The 17,814-nt window shown below is 47.6% G+C and overlaps 1 protein-coding gene across 2 annotated transcripts in view; it reads right to left on the minus strand.

Annotated features, from left to right (window-relative positions):
• Positions 1–725: 725 nt before the first annotated feature.
• The window catches only part of galnt2 (UDP-N-acetyl-alpha-D-galactosamine:polypeptide N-acetylgalactosaminyltransferase 2), a 30,576-nt gene continuing 13,487 nt past the window's right edge, over positions 726–17,814 (minus strand). The window contains exons 2-16 of one of the 2 annotated variants that reach the window (XM_056607593.1): positions 14,100–14,193; positions 12,031–12,184; positions 10,429–10,527; positions 10,212–10,279; positions 10,011–10,076; positions 9,594–9,715; positions 7,972–8,059; positions 7,638–7,725; positions 7,013–7,116; positions 4,718–4,844; positions 3,094–3,186; positions 2,342–2,425; positions 1,926–2,052; positions 1,128–1,247; positions 726–901 (exon numbers count right to left, since the gene is read on the minus strand). In XM_056607593.1, coding sequence (XP_056463568.1) covers positions 746–901; positions 1,128–1,247; positions 1,926–2,052; positions 2,342–2,425; positions 3,094–3,186; positions 4,718–4,844; positions 7,013–7,116; positions 7,638–7,725; positions 7,972–8,059; positions 9,594–9,715; positions 10,011–10,076; positions 10,212–10,279; positions 10,429–10,527; positions 12,031–12,184; positions 14,100–14,193 — 1,590 coding nt within the window. In that variant the 3' untranslated portion in view covers positions 726–745. The remainder of the gene's footprint in view (positions 902–1,127; positions 1,248–1,925; positions 2,053–2,341; positions 2,426–3,093; positions 3,187–4,717; positions 4,845–7,012; positions 7,117–7,637; positions 7,726–7,971; positions 8,060–9,593; positions 9,716–10,010; positions 10,077–10,211; positions 10,280–10,428; positions 10,528–12,030; positions 12,185–14,099; positions 14,194–17,814) is intronic. The other variant, XM_056607594.1, reaches the window with a different exon arrangement.

Raw genomic sequence — 17,814 nt, forward strand, 5'->3', positions numbered from 1 at the left:
CACGAGCACATATCAGCTAAATCACAAACCCAGGAGAGAGAGTCTGTCCGAGCGGAGAAGAAAGTAAAAGCCCCCTGGTGGGGAATATCGGTCATTAAAATACATGTTGAAAGAGGAACATAATTGCTTGGTGGAATCGTATGAAGAATATGAAATGACAGAAACGTGAAAAAAAAAATGCTGAAAGTCGGAATGAATCAAAAGTAAAAGCGTTCAAACGAGCTTCCGTCTCTCTCACTCTCACCAGCATTGATTTTGTTTGTTTGTTGTTTGTGTTTCCCTTGATTGGGTGACCGTCGAGAATAACCTTTAGGTACGTGGTTTAGATGGAAAGCATATCCCATACAACCTTCATCACCACCACCACCACCACCATCGTCATCGTCGTCCATCCTCTGAACATACACAATTCTTGCCTCCCCCCCCCCCTCCCCCCCCCGCGACCCCTGACCTGCACACCCGGCTCCCAGTGAGGGGCAGGGGTCGTTGAACGAGAAAGATAAGGAAAAGGAAGATTGTCCGTTTATCCGTCTGCGGTCTCTCTGCACGTCTCTACATCCACTTCCTCCTCCTCCTCCTCCTCCTCCTCCTCCTCCTCTCTTCCCTCCGCGTCGCGCCTCTCCCCTTCCGCTGTTGTATACCCGGAAGTCCGTCACAAGGCCACCATCCGTAGCATTCCCCCCCCCCCCCCCCCCCCCCCCACCACCGGCCCCTAGGTGGGAGTGGGCGTGGGGGTGGGTGGGGTTTACGACTGCAGGTTGAGTGTGAACTTCCACTGCTGGTTGAGGCTGGGGCTGCAGACCTCCACGGTGAGCCCCCCCGCGCGGGCCGAGCGGCTGTCCAGGCACACGTTGCTGCCCACGTGGCGCAACTTGGAGTTGGACTCGATCTGCTCCCATTTCTGAGAACCCCCCCCGAAGAAGAGGAGGAAGAGGAGGAGGAGGAGGAGGAAGAAAAAGAAAGGGGCACCAGGTTGGTTTTAAAATAGGAGACCGCAGAAGGACAAACTCCCAAGAACAAACGCTGTATCGGTGATATAAGTAATGGTGCGGGCATGGGGTTAGCGTGTGTGTGTGTGCACGTCTATATTGGCTTACTGCCCATGTTTATTCAGTGGGTTTATTCACCTGTCTGCTGTCGTTTTCCCTGCAGCCCTGCAGCTTGATAAGGGACCCAGCGGTCCGGTCCACCACGGTCAGGCAGAGGTCCATGTGTTTGACAGACTTATCCTTGGTGAGGGCCCACTCCTACAGGGAGAGAAATAGAGGTACTTGGGTACGTGCGCCAATGGGGATACACTTGCATAACATTGCATAATATCTCTCGTCAGCGGTTCGTCTAAAGCAGCTCGTGCAGCCACTAAGCCCACTCCTAGCGCCCCCTGCGGTTCATCCAGATCCCTTAGCCATTCACACACCACACACCACACACCACACACACTTTTGTCCAAAAGGTGTAGTGCTCGACACTTTCTTTTCAGAAGGAAGCCAAGGACTTAAGCTGCTCCGGATTGCCGGACGACCACACTGAAGTGAAACCGGTCCGACGGGACATTGACACGGCGGCGTCGGTTATTGCGATGGATAAAACGGCCGAGCTCCCGGATTCGGAGCAGACTTGGAGGCAGCAGCGGCAGCTTGAGTGGCTTCATTAAAAACAAACAGTTTGTAATTCGGTTCGACCCAGTGCGAGAATCCCCTTCAGTCCTTCAATAGCTGCTGCCAGGGTTGTTATAATGCTAAAAGTAATGTACTCCACGCAGTGTTTTTTTAGTACAGGCCTGGTAATATGTCACATAATCGCCCAGTCGTCCTCTTCTCTTTTAAATCTCTTTTATATACCCTTCCACCGCCGGTGAGCGCCCTGGTGAGCCGTGGAACAGGGATCTGATTGGCTGACCTGTGTGTGTTGCCGTGGTAAGCTACCTGGTTGCCTCCCGCATTGTGGCACTCATAGACCCCCACCACCCCATCAGCAAAATGGCCGAGGGTGTCCAGGCAGTTCCCACCCTGTTGTAGGGCTCCAAAGGCAATATCCTGATGGTCAGGCACCCTACACACACACACACACACACACACACACACACACACACACACACACACACACACAATCAAAATCAATCACTGCTCTACAGACTATAAATATGAGTTTAAAGTTGTATATGGCCAACCCATCCTGTCATATAAGTTCTGTTAATTTATTAGAATTCTACATAACCCCTTTTTCATACACATTTCTTTAACTTTAACTGATGTTCCAGATAGATATTGGACTGTAATGAATGATGTTTTAACTCCCGCTAACATGTTAATGAAGCTATTTAAATGCATTCAGGTCTCACCGTAGTTCTGGGTAGACATTCTCCAGGTACCATTTGAATGGTTTACAGGACAGTCTCTTCTTCATCTCCAAGCGACTCTGGATACTGGGAGAAACAAAAACAGAGAGACGGAGAGAGAGCGAAATTGAAGGGAGACAATAATAGAGATCATTTACAACACACTTCAATTTGAGTGGCCGATTCACAGCCGAACTCGACCGTCTGATGTGAATGCGGGTGTGAATGCGAGCGAGATAAACGTTTATATAGATCATGTTCTACATAAAGAGAAATAAAGCGTCAGATAATGTATGCCTATTGCTCCAGTGTCGTTGAGCCTAAACTTTGGAGTGGGCAGGGGCCGAATTTTGGCTGTCAAACAAGCCGAAAGGTGGGGAAGCCAGTATTAAAACTCCCTGGCTCTCTGGGAAAGTGTAGTGAAAGGCGTCCGCCCCCTGTTCCTTCTCCATCCATGCGTGAATCAACAACACGTCATTCTTTCTATTTTATTTTTTGGTGGTGTGAGAGTGAGATAGATTTTGTGTGTTGAGAGTGAGATAGACTGGAAGGTATGGGAGAGAGGGGAGGACATGCAGCAAAGGCCTACACGCAGGAATCAAACCCGGTTCGCTGTGATCAGGACCGGGGGCGCCCCAACAATCCGTCATTCTTTAACAATAACCCCCCTATAACAATGAGGGAACAGAGCTCTCCGCTCCCCCGGGACACAACAGTGTTCTGTGTCTTCAGAGTGTTCAAGCGAGGCTACTTACTTGCCGTACGGCACGTTCCTGGCGGACGGGACGGCAGCGTAGTAGAAGTTCTTGAACTCGTCCATCCACACCTCTGCAGCCCTCCTCGTGTTCCTACATGGGGCAGGAAGGAGGGGGGGGAGGCCAGGTAGTGGGGAGGGAAGGGAGGGAGGGAGGGAGGGTGGAAGGGGGGAAGGAAGGAAGGAAGGAAGGAAGGAAGGAAGGAAGGAAGGAAGGAAGGAAGGAAGGAAGGAAGGTAAGAAAGGAGTCATTGAGCGTTAAGAAGGTGTGTTAACTGATATGTTTACGTCTGCAACGTGAGTCATTGCAACAGAATACTGTTTAACTGGATAGTTGGAGTCAAGGCTGCCCGCTTTGAGAAGAAAGAAAACCTCTGTGCGCGATTGTTAGAAAACTAAACCGACCGCTCCCCCCGTCGCCCTCCTTCCGTCTCTTTGTATGCCATGTTCCAAGAGAGAGGCAAGACTGACACAGATACCAAACAACACAGGGTAAGTATGGACGAACACATCGCCACACACAGTAGGACATCTTTCACGTTATGGGACGTCGGCACACTCGTGCCTGGCAGCACGAGATCTCCCATGAAATCACACAATTCATGCTTCGCCCCATTGTCATTCCCAAGCTAACCACGCGGAAGTCCACAGCCAGGTGTGGGGAAGAGCAGTCTGTCGCGTTGGCAAGGGCTTGAAGGACAGAAATACCCAGTTACTATGGTAACCCATTCACCGAAATGACTTGTAGTAATACTCTCCTCTCACAATGTTCACACATCTATATAAGCAGCCAATAATCCCCAAACTGTGCCTTACGCCTGGAGACAACTGTGTCTAAGAGTGTCTCAATGCGCTTACATCGACAAAGAGGAAGGGGCTGGTTGAACCCAAGAGGGCTTCGGAGAGCTATGAAATCCACCCAATGAACGCTTGGAGCCTTACATCTTGTGTAGGAGGAACCGTGGGCATCTTACAACATTACAGCTGTATAAAAGATCATTAGTTCTATAATTACCTCCATGTTTTTAGACGTTGCAAACACATGTAATACATGCATTTGACCACAAGGGGGAGCACACCCCGGTCAGAGGACGAATGGCTGAAGTTGGTGAGTTGTGCGTTGATTATTGCATTTCATTTGAGTCAAACATAATCTGTGTTGTTTAAGTGCAGGGACCAAAAACCACAATGTTAATGTCTACTCCTGTTGATGGCAGTGTCCCACATTATAATGTGTCACATAATTGAAAACTTGAATCATACAAAAAGGCCGAATGGAAACTTCCAAAACAGCTCACTATACTAGTCACTGTTAGCCAGAGTAAACACTGGAAAATGCTGTAGACAGAAGTAGAGGTTTGAAATGTGTCACGTTCAAACAACATCCAACCTCACACATTACCATATTTAGTAATATTTCTGAATGTTGCCATGGAACTTGTGTACAGAAAATCTTTAACACAAATCTAATCTTTTGTTTGAGCGTATCTGTCTGTCTGTCTGTTTGTGGGTGTTTCTGTCTGTGCGCGCGTGTGTGCACACGTACATGCGTGTGCACGTGTGTGCACATGCGCGTGTTTGTGCGCATGTGCGTGTGCGTGTGCGTGTGCGTGTGCGTGTGTTACCTGGCGAACACCGTCCCGCTGCCCCCGGGGAAGGTGTATGGGTGCTGCTTCCTGAAGACGTGGCCCACCCGACTGCAGGGGATGATCTCCAGGCTGCCACCGCACTGCCACACTCGGAACGAGATCTCTGGAGCCCAAACCAACACAAGGAGACCATCCGTTATTTTAAACTTACTTAATTGCGAAATCCACCGATATACAGGCAATCAAAATCGAATTGACTACAATTTACAAACAATTTCTGCATGACCAAGGTTCTAAAAGATAAATAAACACGGCACAGAGTAGCTAGGAGTGACACAAACACACACACACACACACACACACACACACACACACACACACACACACACACACACGTGTGTCATTATTGCTTGACTCATTTTACCGGCCAAACATTGTGAAATGTCAGTGTTTGTATATGCGGGGGTCTGATGTTGGACCCTATGCCTCAAGGACAGGATCTATTACTTCCTACGTCTAGCATCGAGAGAATAAACCAATCCATCCTGCCACGAGTGCTGATGCACAAATGACAAGCCAGCTGTTAACTCGACACAAAAAACAGCGGCCCATTTAAATCCTTGATGGACTATGGTTCCGCTCTTTTCAAACTGGGGTTTTCATCACCGACCCTGTGTCTTCATTTGTGTCTGACCGTGCTGCAGGATTCTCTGTGGACGATGACAGCCGCGGCTGCACCTAGTGCCCCTTCTCAGCTGTGGTTAAACGTTCATTTAGCACCAAACACAGGTTCCTTAACCCAAGCTGCTGCGAGTAACAAGTTCGGTCGTTAAGGCTGGTGTATTTTAATTCACTACATGTATATCATTATGCTGGATTTGTTTTAACGTCTGTGAAATCCGGTCTGTGTCGTCACGCGTTTCCCTTTGATTCTGCTTTCTTGGTCAGGCGATGGGCAAGAGATAAATTATCCTAATAAATCCTATAGTCATGTAAAAGTCTGTTGTCTAGACGGGAGGATCATAGTTCTGCAAAACAAAACATGTGAACAAATAAATGAGATACCGATACTATAATTGATTCAGTGCACATTTGGTCAACGGATTCTAACAATTGCTCCCATGGTTGAATAATAGTTATTCCTGTGCATTAATATTGATCCAGACATCTTCGTGAGAAGGTCTTGTTGGGAGAGCACTGCAGATGCAGATGACGCACCCTGCTGCAATCGCTAGATTCTGGGGTGGAGGGGAGGGGATCAGTTCTCTAATGCTATTGCTAGACTCTGGGGTGGGAAAGGGATCAAGACCCTGCTTCCATTACTGGACTCTGGGGTGGGCAAGGGATCAAGACCCTGCTTCCATCGATGGACTCTGGGGTGGGCAAGGGATCACGTCCCTGCCTCCATCGCTAGGCCCAGCAATGGAGCAGAGGGGATCAAGTCCCTGCTGATATCGCTAGACTCTGGGGTGGACAAGGGATCAAGACCCTGCTTCCATTACTGGACTCTGGGGTGGGCAAGGGATCAAGACCCTGCTTCCATCGCTGGACTCTGGGGTGGGCAAGGGATCACGTCCCTGCCTCCATCGCTAGGCCCAGCAATGGAGCAGAGGGGATCTAGTCCCTGCTGATATCGCTAGACTCTGGGGTGGACAAGGGATCAAGTTCCTGCTTCCATCGGTAGGCTCAGTGGTGAAGGAGAGGGGATCAAATCCCTGCTGCTATCGCAAGACTCTGGGTAGGAGAGTCCGGTGATAGTGTGCGTGTGCGTGTGCGTGTGCGTGTGCGTGTGTGTGGAGGAGAGTGGATCAAGTGCAGACATTGCTGAGCGACTGTGGAGCCCAAGCCAGGGGCGCTTCTAGGATATGACCTTTAAAAGAGGCTAAGCCCAAATATAAGATGTACTTTTCGTTACATCTGCACCGCATTATTACGTAGGGCTACTAGCGAAGGGAAAGTGGGACACGGAAGACATGGGCTTGATAGGGCAATACATCTTGTATATCCATGGGGAGAATCTGTAGATTGATCCTTTGTCTCCTTCCAGACGGTGCTTACATTGAGCCCATCAGCCTCCCCAAACAGCTGGGATGAAGCCTGAATAAAAGTGAAAAACGACTGGACATTTTCAGACGTGGCTGGGATTAGAAACATTGAGGGTTTCAGCCCGACAACATAGGGTCTAACATCACCACTGAGCCACACGGAAGCACACTCCCATGTCTCCACACGTCTGCACCGTAGACTTCAGAGTCTGCATACGTCGCGGTTGGTAACCCGTCGTTAAAGGGATGTTCAGCAGATGTATCCCGCCGCCAGCACACCACTCACCCAGGTTTTCTCCGCCCCAAACGTCCATCATCATGTCATACTTCCCCAGCAGCTCAAAATAGTCCTTATCCATCACAAACAGCCCGCCCGCGATCATCGGCGTCCTGGTGGGGGGCAGAAGACGGAGAACACGAATGAGGAGGGAGAACCGGGTATTGTTAGAAGTTTTAGGAGCAAGTGCAGGGGAATCGTGGGCAAGGGCGCATGATGCTAGGAGTGAGGGAGTGTGGGGGGGGGAGCATGGGTTGTGGCGTGTGTCAGTAAGGCAGTGAATGAGTGAGTGAGTGAGTGAGTGAGTGAGTGAGTGAGTGAGTGAGTGAGTGAGTGAGTGAGTGAGTGAGTGAGTGAGTGAGTGAGTGAGTGAGTGAGTGAGTGAGTGAGTGAGTGAGTGAGTGAGTGAGTGAGTGAGTGAGTGAGTGGCATACAGTATACGACGTGATTGGGGGAGTGGACTGTGTGACGGAGCGAGGGAGTAGCATGCACGGGATTGGGTGAGTGGAATTTGTGAGTGAGTAAGGGAGTTGCATATCAGTGATTGTGTGAGTGGACTGTGTGTGAGTGAGTGAGGGAGTAGCATACAAGTGATTGGGAGAGTGGACTGGATAAGTGAGTGAGCGAGTCCTACTTGATGGGGGCAATGGGGTTGCTTTGTCTGGCTCTCCTCTGCTCCGGGGTCATGTAGTCCCACTTGAACACCAGGTTCCAGTCAAATCCTGCAGAACCAGCAGTAAGTCACGAACACTACAGCACTAAACATCTCCAATCGAGTCTTTACAAACTCAATTCTCTGAAAAATGATCCAAAAAGTAGCATGCAACACAAACGCCCAGTTACTGCTGCACACCTTTCTCCAAACTGAAGTACTGGACGTGTGCATTGGTTCGTTTGTATCTTGATATCTGGTAAATCATGTGTGCACGCTTGCCCATGCTTAAGGAATATACACCAGGGTTCCTTACCTCCTTTCAGATCGGCCGAGGCTCCCACGTACTGAAAGTTGTCCATGTTGATGACATCGATGATGGGCGACACCACCCTCGTCTTGTCCTGAACGGGTCGAAACGAGAGAAGATAGTCAAAGATATGAGGGAGCATGAGGGAGAGGGAACAGCATGGGCTTTTAGACACACTGGGAGTCACATTCCTGTACCTCGTGTGAGCCAAACTTGTTAAAACATTATGACTACTAATCACACATCCCCATCCTTGGATCTGACCCAAACTGAGCCCCGTCTCAAAACAACCGGGCCAAACTGTATCAGTGCCCGAGATTGTTGACGTTAAACATAGAAGATTAGACCATCCCGCTTTAACTGCTTATTACAAAGTCACTTGTAAATTTAAAAACGCATTGAACTTGCACAGCTTCCACTTCAGCTGATTAAAAAGAGGGGACTGCAAGGGATTTCAAGAGTTGCACAATATGCATGAGCTGGCATCATGAAGCAGACGCACCCTTCGGTCAGGGTGGGAGCCGCCTTTGTTGCGTGGAACAAAGAGGCCTTGTGTGAGACCGGCAAAGCCTCCAAAAGGTACTTTTGTAGTTTTTCGAGGATCGCTGACAAGATTGGAGGTAGACTGAGCATTTGCAGATGTTTACCAAGAAGCGTTTTATTTTTAATAAATGTTTTGCTGGGCCGTCCATACTAGTAAAGATAACAGATTCTAACACTAAGCCTCAGGCACAAGATACATATAGCATTCTGGAGTTGGATTTGAGGAAGAAGAGCTAGATCTACTTGAAAGGACAGCCTCAAGATTATGTTGACATCATCACCGTATTTCTTTGGTATTTTGTATGTGAAAAGAAACGAGTGACAGGCGTTTTGGTCTTGGCATAGACGAAGGAATGGTCCGTTGATGGCTGTGCTCTAGACACTGCATTCCACAGATAGACACACACACACACACACACACACACACACACACACACACACACACACACACACACACACACACACACACACACACACACACACACACACACACACACACACACACACACACACACACACACACAGGCTTTCCAAGCTGCTCTGATTGCAGCAGTGTGCTGTGGTTTCTGCTCACAAGGCCCATGCATAAAAAAGACCCCAGGAACACATGTGGAAACACTTCTTAAGACAGTGTGAAGCACTCTGAAAGCATAACATGATACATGAAATCCATATATGGCAAGGCTGCCCTAAACGGTGCATTGTTGAAATCCCTGAGGATCGTCTCAGGGGATTTTATTGCATGTTTGGGTGCATGTGCATGAGCGCGTGTGCGTTAGCGAGTGTGCGTGTGAGCATGTGTGTGGGTCATTACTAGAGCAGAGCATCACCTGGAGCAGGGCCGCATTCCCCTCGATCATGGCAACAATGTCCCGTACTTTATTACAGGTCTGCAATCTGCTCATCCATCTGTATTATGTCATTTCCATCTTTGCTCCATTAGTTGTGTGTGCGTGCATAAGTGAGTGAGTGTGTTGCAAGGAATTTGACAGTGCTGCAAACACAATCGTGCGTACGCAGGTACGTGCGTGCGTGCTGCAAGGAATTCAACAGTGCTGCATACACCATCGTGCGTACGTGCGTACCTCAGCCACCCTCTCCAGCAGGGGCTCGAGCCAGTGGTCGTTGCATTCACAGTGGGAGTCCAGGAAGGTGAGCACTGAGGCGGTGGCCGCGTCCGCTCCTCGCACCCGGGAACGCATCAGACCTGGGAGCCCCCCCCGACAGACACCGTTAACCCCCTCCCATCGCTCAGCCGCACACAGACTGCTATCCTGAGCATCACTATGGCAACAGGATTCCAAAAAACACGCGTGGACAAAAACAAGAGAGATAGTGAGTGTGTGTGTGTGTGTGTGTGTGTGTGTGTGTGTGTGTGTGTGTGTGTGTGTGTGTGTGTGTGTGTGTGTGTGTGTGTGTGTGTGTGGTGTGTGAGTGTGAGTGTGAGTGTGAGTGTGTGTGTGTGTGTAATAAAGTGAACAAAGCATCAGTTTCAGTCCTACCTTCCCTGCGGTCATTTCTCAACACGCGCACCTTCTCCATCTTCCCCAGCAGCGCTCCGTCCTCAGCTGGATAGCACACACACACACACACACACACACACACACACACACACACGTTACACCATAGCAACAGCCTCCGCGTCTATTACGAGCCGATGTGTTTTTTGTCCATCTCTCTCCAAGGTCCATTGCACCACTCACGGTTGTCACTGTAATCATCCACCAGGATGATCTCCTTCACCAAGTGGACGGGGCTCTTCTTCAGCACGCTGTGGAGGGAGCCAGGTCGGTCATCCACCCCCCCACCAGGAAAACGAGCAGAGACAGAGGGGTCAACGTGGAGGTCCGACAGGGTGCGTGGAGGAGGGCGGGGGGGATGTGTTGGTGGGGGGGGGGGGGGGGGGGGGGGGGGGCCTACCTGACGATGGTCCGCAGCAGGGCGGAGCGAGCCTCGTTGTGGAAGGTGATGACCACACTGGACGCCGGCAGCTCCGACTTCCACTTGCTGTGCTTACAGCTACGGAGAAACACACACACTTTTAAGAGACGGCAAATGGGGCGAAGAATGATGCAACGATCATCTCGGAGACTGTGATAAACCTCTAGGAAAGTAAAGTCAACTAGCAACGCCAGACCCACAGGACATGGAGACGTGCAGGCACGCACACACGCTCAAGACTCAGAAACGTGAGATGCATAAAGTTATAGATTCCAGGGTTTACATGAACGCAGCCAACAGGAGTCGGTACATCCTGGACAATGGGGAGCGTGGGTAGATTGGAAGATGACCAGGCAAAAAGGCAATTGAAGAAAAGAGCGCTGTCATTGTGCGATGACGCAAGGAAAGGATAGACTAGGAGAAAATAGTGATTCGATAAAAGCACTCGTCTCAAGTGGTTTTATCGAATATATGGTCTCGACATAGTGTCATGGTCTCCACATAATGTCAGACACACACACACACACACACACACACACACACACACACACACACACACACACACCACACACACACACACACACACACACACACACACACACACACACACACACACACACACACACACACACACACACCCAGTGTTTACTAAGAGCCTACTCTGTTCAACAAGGCTACCGTCAATACAACATTGGTGCTGTATCAATATCAGAAGGGAAGTGAGGAAGTAGGCACTAGCCTTGTAAAGACCAACTTGTGATAATGTATTTTATTACTAGAGGACTATTGCATCAATGACAAACCATGTCCGAATCCATTGATTTTCAATTGTGAGATGAGATGGGGCTATGCTATTGGCAGCATAATATCCCGGGAAAGCCAATAAGAAGAACAAAGTTTCAAAGCAAGGTCAAAGTTCATTATATATTTTCTTTAATGAAACTTTGATTTGCGCCAAAGGCTTTTTTTCCCCCCTGAGAGCCAACATTTATCTGCACATTTAGGCTCTCTCTTTATATATACCAGCTCCTAATAGACAGAGTTCATCTAATTTGCTCTAAACTAATGTTCTTTAACAGTTTGCCCAAAACCCTGCTTAACATTTAGACCCAACCCAGGTCGTGCTTGACCTCTTATGTTAGTTTGTACTAGAGTTGGTAATAACGTGTGTGTAGTTCTCTTAAGTGTTAAATATCCCGCCAAAAGGCCGGGTCCATGGAGTCACTTGATCCAGGAGATTGGTATCAACAGGGAAAATCCATAGGAAAACATAAGAAACATCTGACTAAAATATATTTGAACGTCTACACAGTTCAACAGTTTGCCATGACTATAGAAAAAGGAATTTACAAAAATGGTTAGTTTTCAAACTGTGAAGAGTCAGACATCCCTGAAGCCGCTTTACATTTGTCTTGACTCTTGAGGCACTTTCCACCCCTCAAGCCATTCCAGTTCCTCATCAACATCAAACGCAAAGGCTCCAACCCGCCGTCCTCACAGTTTTAACACATGGAACAGACAATTGAATTCGTCCTCCGGGAAACCAAACTGAAAACCACACTTTGGGGGTGGATGACTGACTTGTCGTGCCGGGTGTCCGGTACGGCCCGGTCCATGCGGAGCTTGTCGCTCTCCAGCTGGTTGAACTTGTTCCTGGCGTAGGGGTCCTGGCCTGGCCGCACCACCGTGGCCCCCACATACAGGTCCTGGTCAAAGTCCTGCCAGCGGACCTTACCTGCACGTACACACACACACACACACACACACACACACACACACACACACACACACACACACACACACACACACACACACACACACACACACACACACACACACACACACACACACACACACACACACGTTAAGTTGGTTGTAAACTGTTGGTATATATAGAAATGAGGGGCCAATGATGAAACAACCTATTTAGATGCAATACTAGAGCAATGCTGATGCAGAAATATGAAATATATGGCTATACAATGAAAGGACAACAACAACCACTACAAATACAGTGTTCACACACAGAATTGGATTAACAGAGGAAAAAAGTTCAATTTCACAGTTTGTCACTATCTGCCCAGGAACAAAACGCATAAATAGTACAGTGTGTGTGTGTGTGTGTGTGTGTGTGTGTGTGTGTGTTGTGTGTGTGTGTGTGTGTGTGTGTGTGTGTGTGTGTGTGTGTGTGTGTGTGTGTGTGTGTGTGTGTGTGTGTGTGTGTGTGTGTGTGTGTGTGTGTGGGAGTGTATAACAATGGCACTAATTAGCTGCAGTGCCTCGTGCAGCTGCTATGCTAATGAGTTTTGTCGAGCACATGGTGACGTGAGATTATGCCATCGTTTAGCATGGATAGCTGCGTTGGAGCCGAGGAAACAAGAGACAGACAGGGAGGAGGGAAAAAAGGAGAGACACACACAGTGTGTGTCTGTGCAGTAGCACAAATGAGCGAACATGTCTAGCATGCTAATGATGCGAGAGGCTCATCTATCCGTCTGTGATTCCCAGCATGCCTTCGAGACACTGTTGAATAAGCGTGTGATGTCCTTGATGAACGATGCAAGGAGGAGCACCCACGTATGGATCCCATCCTAATGTCTGATCCCACAAGATGTGTGCCCCCGCCGGGTGTGGGCAATCAAATTTTGATTACAGCAAGATTTCCTTAAACATATCCTCGGATCCTAGTTAGCCTTCAAGCTTGTGCTTCGAGCTCTTCCTGTTCCCTATTTGCTATTAACTGATTTAAGCCGACGCTCGCATTTAGAGGAACGTACAGTGAACTCAGACTCAGCAGGTAGGTGGCGGGCTCTTTGCTGAAGGAGGCAGATGCACTGCAGGCGATGGGAATCGAAGGCAGGGACTTTGGTTTGGGAGTCGAACAACCCTTAGCCCTACCTCTCTATCCCGGCCACGGTCCTGTAAATAATATCCGTGATCATAGAGCGCTGGCTAGTGGCTGGCTACCCTTTCTATTCAGATAAAACACCGCCATTAAGATCATGCACAGCACACGGTGAGAACTACGGAGTCCATGGGGCATGGTTAAGAGGCCAGTCATGGAGGACCAGTGAGCGGAGTGCTCGGAAGTGTTCGTCATCTGTGACCACAGCTGTTGTTCTCCCATTCGAGGTCCAGGGTTCACTCCTCCGGGCTGTCAGACTGGTGAACCACTCCGATGCGGCGCTTCGGTTAGCCGCAGCGGAGAAGCGGCCCGCCTGAATCCACAGCATTCAAGCCTCTTTACGTGGGCGCACGGAGGGGAAACTCACGGGTAAACGCGTTACGTGCCGACAGGGTTGCAGTCCCGAGTGTCCCAGGCATTGCCTGAGACAAGCAGGAACACGTTGTCCCCCCCCGCTAGGTAATTACACCGCGGCAGGGTTGAGGGTGGGTTGAGGCGTCATCTCCCACCACAAAATAGGTCTCCGGGTGTGTGCCATGATGAGTGGGCAGATTTTAGACGGTGTGCAAAGCGCTTGCTTGCTTGAATTGAGCTTTATGACTAAGCTCAATTAAGGAGTTAAGGAGACTTAATGGCATAATGGGCAGGATTTACATGTGGAGTCAGGAGGTGGTCATGGTTACACGGACAAAAACGAGCAGTAAAGTGTGAATGATACAATAGAATGAAGAGCGTTCTATCTAACCTGGAGGTAGAGTCTCCTGACTCGCCTTGTCTTCAGAGTTGCCAGCCTGCCTGTGGCTGGAGGAGTCGTTGCTGCCCCAGTCATCCTGCCACAACAACAGAACACAAGAGAGACAATGTGAGCACACACATCAAAAGTCATACCCGAGCACGATTGTGTGAGGGGATGCACATAATATCTACGAGCTGATCCGATGTGACTGAGACAAAATATTTTTTTCTTTAGGGTGTTTTTGGAGCCAGCCACTCCAAAACTATTTAACACAAAAGAAAAAAAGGAAGAAAGAGAAAGAAAGAAAGAAAGAAAACGAGAAAGAGGAGAGAGAAAGAAAGAAAGAAGAAAGAAAGAGAAAGAAAGAGAGCGAGAGAGAGAGCGAGCCTCCTTTATACAGGAAGATACTGTACAACTTAATCAAAGCTGTCATCAAAGCAGGAAACTGAAAAGTTCCTCTATGTAATCATAAATGTCCTCTGTTTATTTATTATCTGATCCATTGTCTTCCAGGACCAACGAACCAACACTGGTGGTTACTCAGACCCATACTTTTACCAATCACTCAAATATTTTGTGAACAGGCTCCAAAAAGACGATATTGAGCGAGTTGTTTTTGGAAATGCTCAAAATATACTTGGTGAAACAATGGAGTGAGTGTGTGGTGCTTTTCTGATCAACCAGCCATTCACACTGACTAATAAGCCGATCAGATTGCACGCATCCACGTGAAACATGTAGGCCTTATTCGTTTTCAGACAGCTTCAGGACATGTGGAGGACAGAGCACACCTTGTACAGTACAGTGATTCATGCAAGTTCATCTAATTCAGTGGACGGGGGAGTGAAACACAGCATGCGTGCAAGACTAAGGTGGAGCAGCTCTTCTGCCATCACATGAAATCCCCGGTGCCTCAAAGTAGGGGCTACTCCCTCCTGGTTCAGAATGAAGATTCTCCCTTCTGTTTAATGTTTTAAGAAACGGTGAGAAGTCAGCGAGCCAAAATGTTGAGGAAATTAACTTTCAAGTGCAGTTTGAATAAATATTAGCTCTCCTGCAAATGTATCACAGCAATGTAGTACTTTATTTTGGGGGAAATTCTCTTGAATTATGTGTGGAGCAAGCCGTTTATTATAGTCTAGGTTCGATAACCATAGATGGTTTAGAGTGCTAAATGGTTTGGTTTGTAAGATATAACAAATGGGCCAAATTCAAACAAAGAGACCGGGTAGAAACAGTGACACAGACGAGGGCAGAAAGATAGGGCAGCTCAACATCCACTACATGCCTCCAAAATTCCCGGCAATCACATGGGATAAAAGGGTCTGCGAGATGACTCAACGTAAACATAAACCTCAATCTCAAACCAACTGTATCCTTCCATTTCTTCGCTGTATTCATACGTGATTCCCATATTCCTACTTTGGCGCCCATCCAGCTTCTACTCCACCCTAACCAACCCCAAACTCTCCTGAGACAACACCACCACACCAGGGACACTGCTGTAAACGGACAGCGTCCTCCTGGCCCACGCCGTCTACTGGATCCCCCCCGCTTTGAGCTTGGAGGGGTGGGTCGCAGTTCAAACCCCCTGAGCGCTATCATCATGCAACTTGTTTCGCTTTTGATGAAGGCGGCACATTCCTTTGCTGGCCTTCTCGTGCCACAATTATTCATTTTTGTGACTATCACTTACTCTACGTTTCTCACAACTGGTGGTTAAAGAACGCGCGGTACCATCTAGGGACGGGCAAAAGGAGGGTTGCTCTTTTCTCCCTTAATCCATTGAAGGATTTCGCCAGGCAATGGGTAGGGAGAGGAGAGCCATGGAGCTCAAGTGACTGGAAAATATGTCTGACACACACAAGCAACAGAAAACAAAGACAAAAGACAGAAACATCTCTTCTTTTCATGGTCCTTCCTGCGTGCTCTGCCGTTCTGTTGACAACCTCTGCTCGCCTCCGATTCACCCCTTCTCCCCCGCCCTTTATTCTTGTCACATGGACGTCTGTCGGTCATGTGAAGGTTCTTAAAAAATTCAAGTTTGTTACAATTCTAGAGGGTGCATAATACGCAGTACACCGGTCGGCAGACCGCAGACGAGAAATGACCGACAGCCCACTCCGAGAGTCTGATTCACAGGGGAAAATTATAAAATTAGCTCATCTCAAAATTGTCTTCCTTGGAAACTTTTAGGTCCCAATATATACAACTCAAATTAAAACACCCACACACAAACACGCCTCACTGCCATTAAGAGTAACATGAGCACTGAGGGTTTATAAACTGTGATGAAAGTAATGTATTTTAGTTTAACAGTATGCGTCCAAGTCTCTGAGAGCTTGCAAGCATTCTAATTAGGGGTGGGAATCTCTTGGCACCTCACGATTCGATTCCGATTATGAGGTCAACGATTCGATTCTGAAGCAATTATCGATGCAACAATTTTTTTTATGTACATTTCCATGCGTGATTTTCAAAAATATATATATATACATCTGGGTTTGCTACTCAGAGTTTGCTAATCACTTCCTACTTTTGTGATGATCATTAAAGACATCAACAGATTAATTAACTTATCTAATATTTCATAAGAGAGAAAGCTTTTGTCACAAATATGACTTTCTATGAACAATGCAATAATCAATGCAGCTTGCATTGTAACACAATATGGAAGCATGCAAAAAATAGTTTTCAGTTTTATTTTATTTCTAATCTTTCTTTTCTATGTCATTAAAGGAAAAGCTGCTCTTGAATTAGGAGTTCTTATGTCTGGCTGTGAGTTTGCACGCATGCTATGCATAGGCTTAATCACAATCGTGTCAAGACTAATCAGATTGGCCAATACACACTGAAGATAAATTCAGTGATTTTAAAATTACTAGGGCCCGACCGATATTGATTTTTGAGTGCCGATGCTGATGCCGATTTAATCGGCCGATTAAAAAAATAAAAATAAAAATAAAAAAAGCATATAAAACGTAGTTTTTGATACCTTAAATATAATTTAAACACTTTCGTGACACAGTGACTAACACTCACTTTTCGTGAGCAGTGACTAACACGTGCGTGCTGAGCAGTATGGTCTCACCGCTAGAGTCTACAGTATAACAAATTAACATGGCCTGGGACCCAAAGAAAAACAGGCACAACATGCTCAAACAACGCGTTTTGTGTACATTGGTGAGGTGAGCGCGCAGCTGCCTGAGCGAGCGTGCTTTCATGTTGTACGGTAAAATTCAATCTCCTCTTTTTTACTCCAGCTAAAGTTGTTAGTTAGAAAGGCGAGTAGGAGCGCAATCTGCAGGATACCAAGCGCAATAACATTTAAAAAAAAATTTAAAAAAAAATTTAAAAAAAATCGGTCAGCAATCGGTCTTTTTGGCCAATGCCGATTATTTTTCAAAAAGGCTATAATCGGCCGATTAAATCGGCAGGCCGATGAATCGGTCTGGCCCTAAAAATTACAAAAATTATCCCTCTCTGGTGAACAGAATGTTGCAGCAGGCAAAAAATAAATAATAAGAAATCTATTTTTTCTAATTTTATTTTAGATTATTAATTTATCTGCATCGAGACAGAATCGTTCTAGCGAGGCTCGCGATGCATCGAAGAATGCTATCTGATCACATCTCACATCCGACAGGAGACTACCACAGCCAGAAGTCAAGAGTTGAGCAATAAGCAGAACTGCAAGATGCAAAGACTAGGCTTCGGGGAGAGG

Source organism: Gadus chalcogrammus, chromosome 14 (genome assembly GCF_026213295.1).
Source record: "Gadus chalcogrammus isolate NIFS_2021 chromosome 14, NIFS_Gcha_1.0, whole genome shotgun sequence".
NCBI lineage: Eukaryota > Metazoa > Chordata > Actinopteri > Gadiformes > Gadidae > Gadus > Gadus chalcogrammus.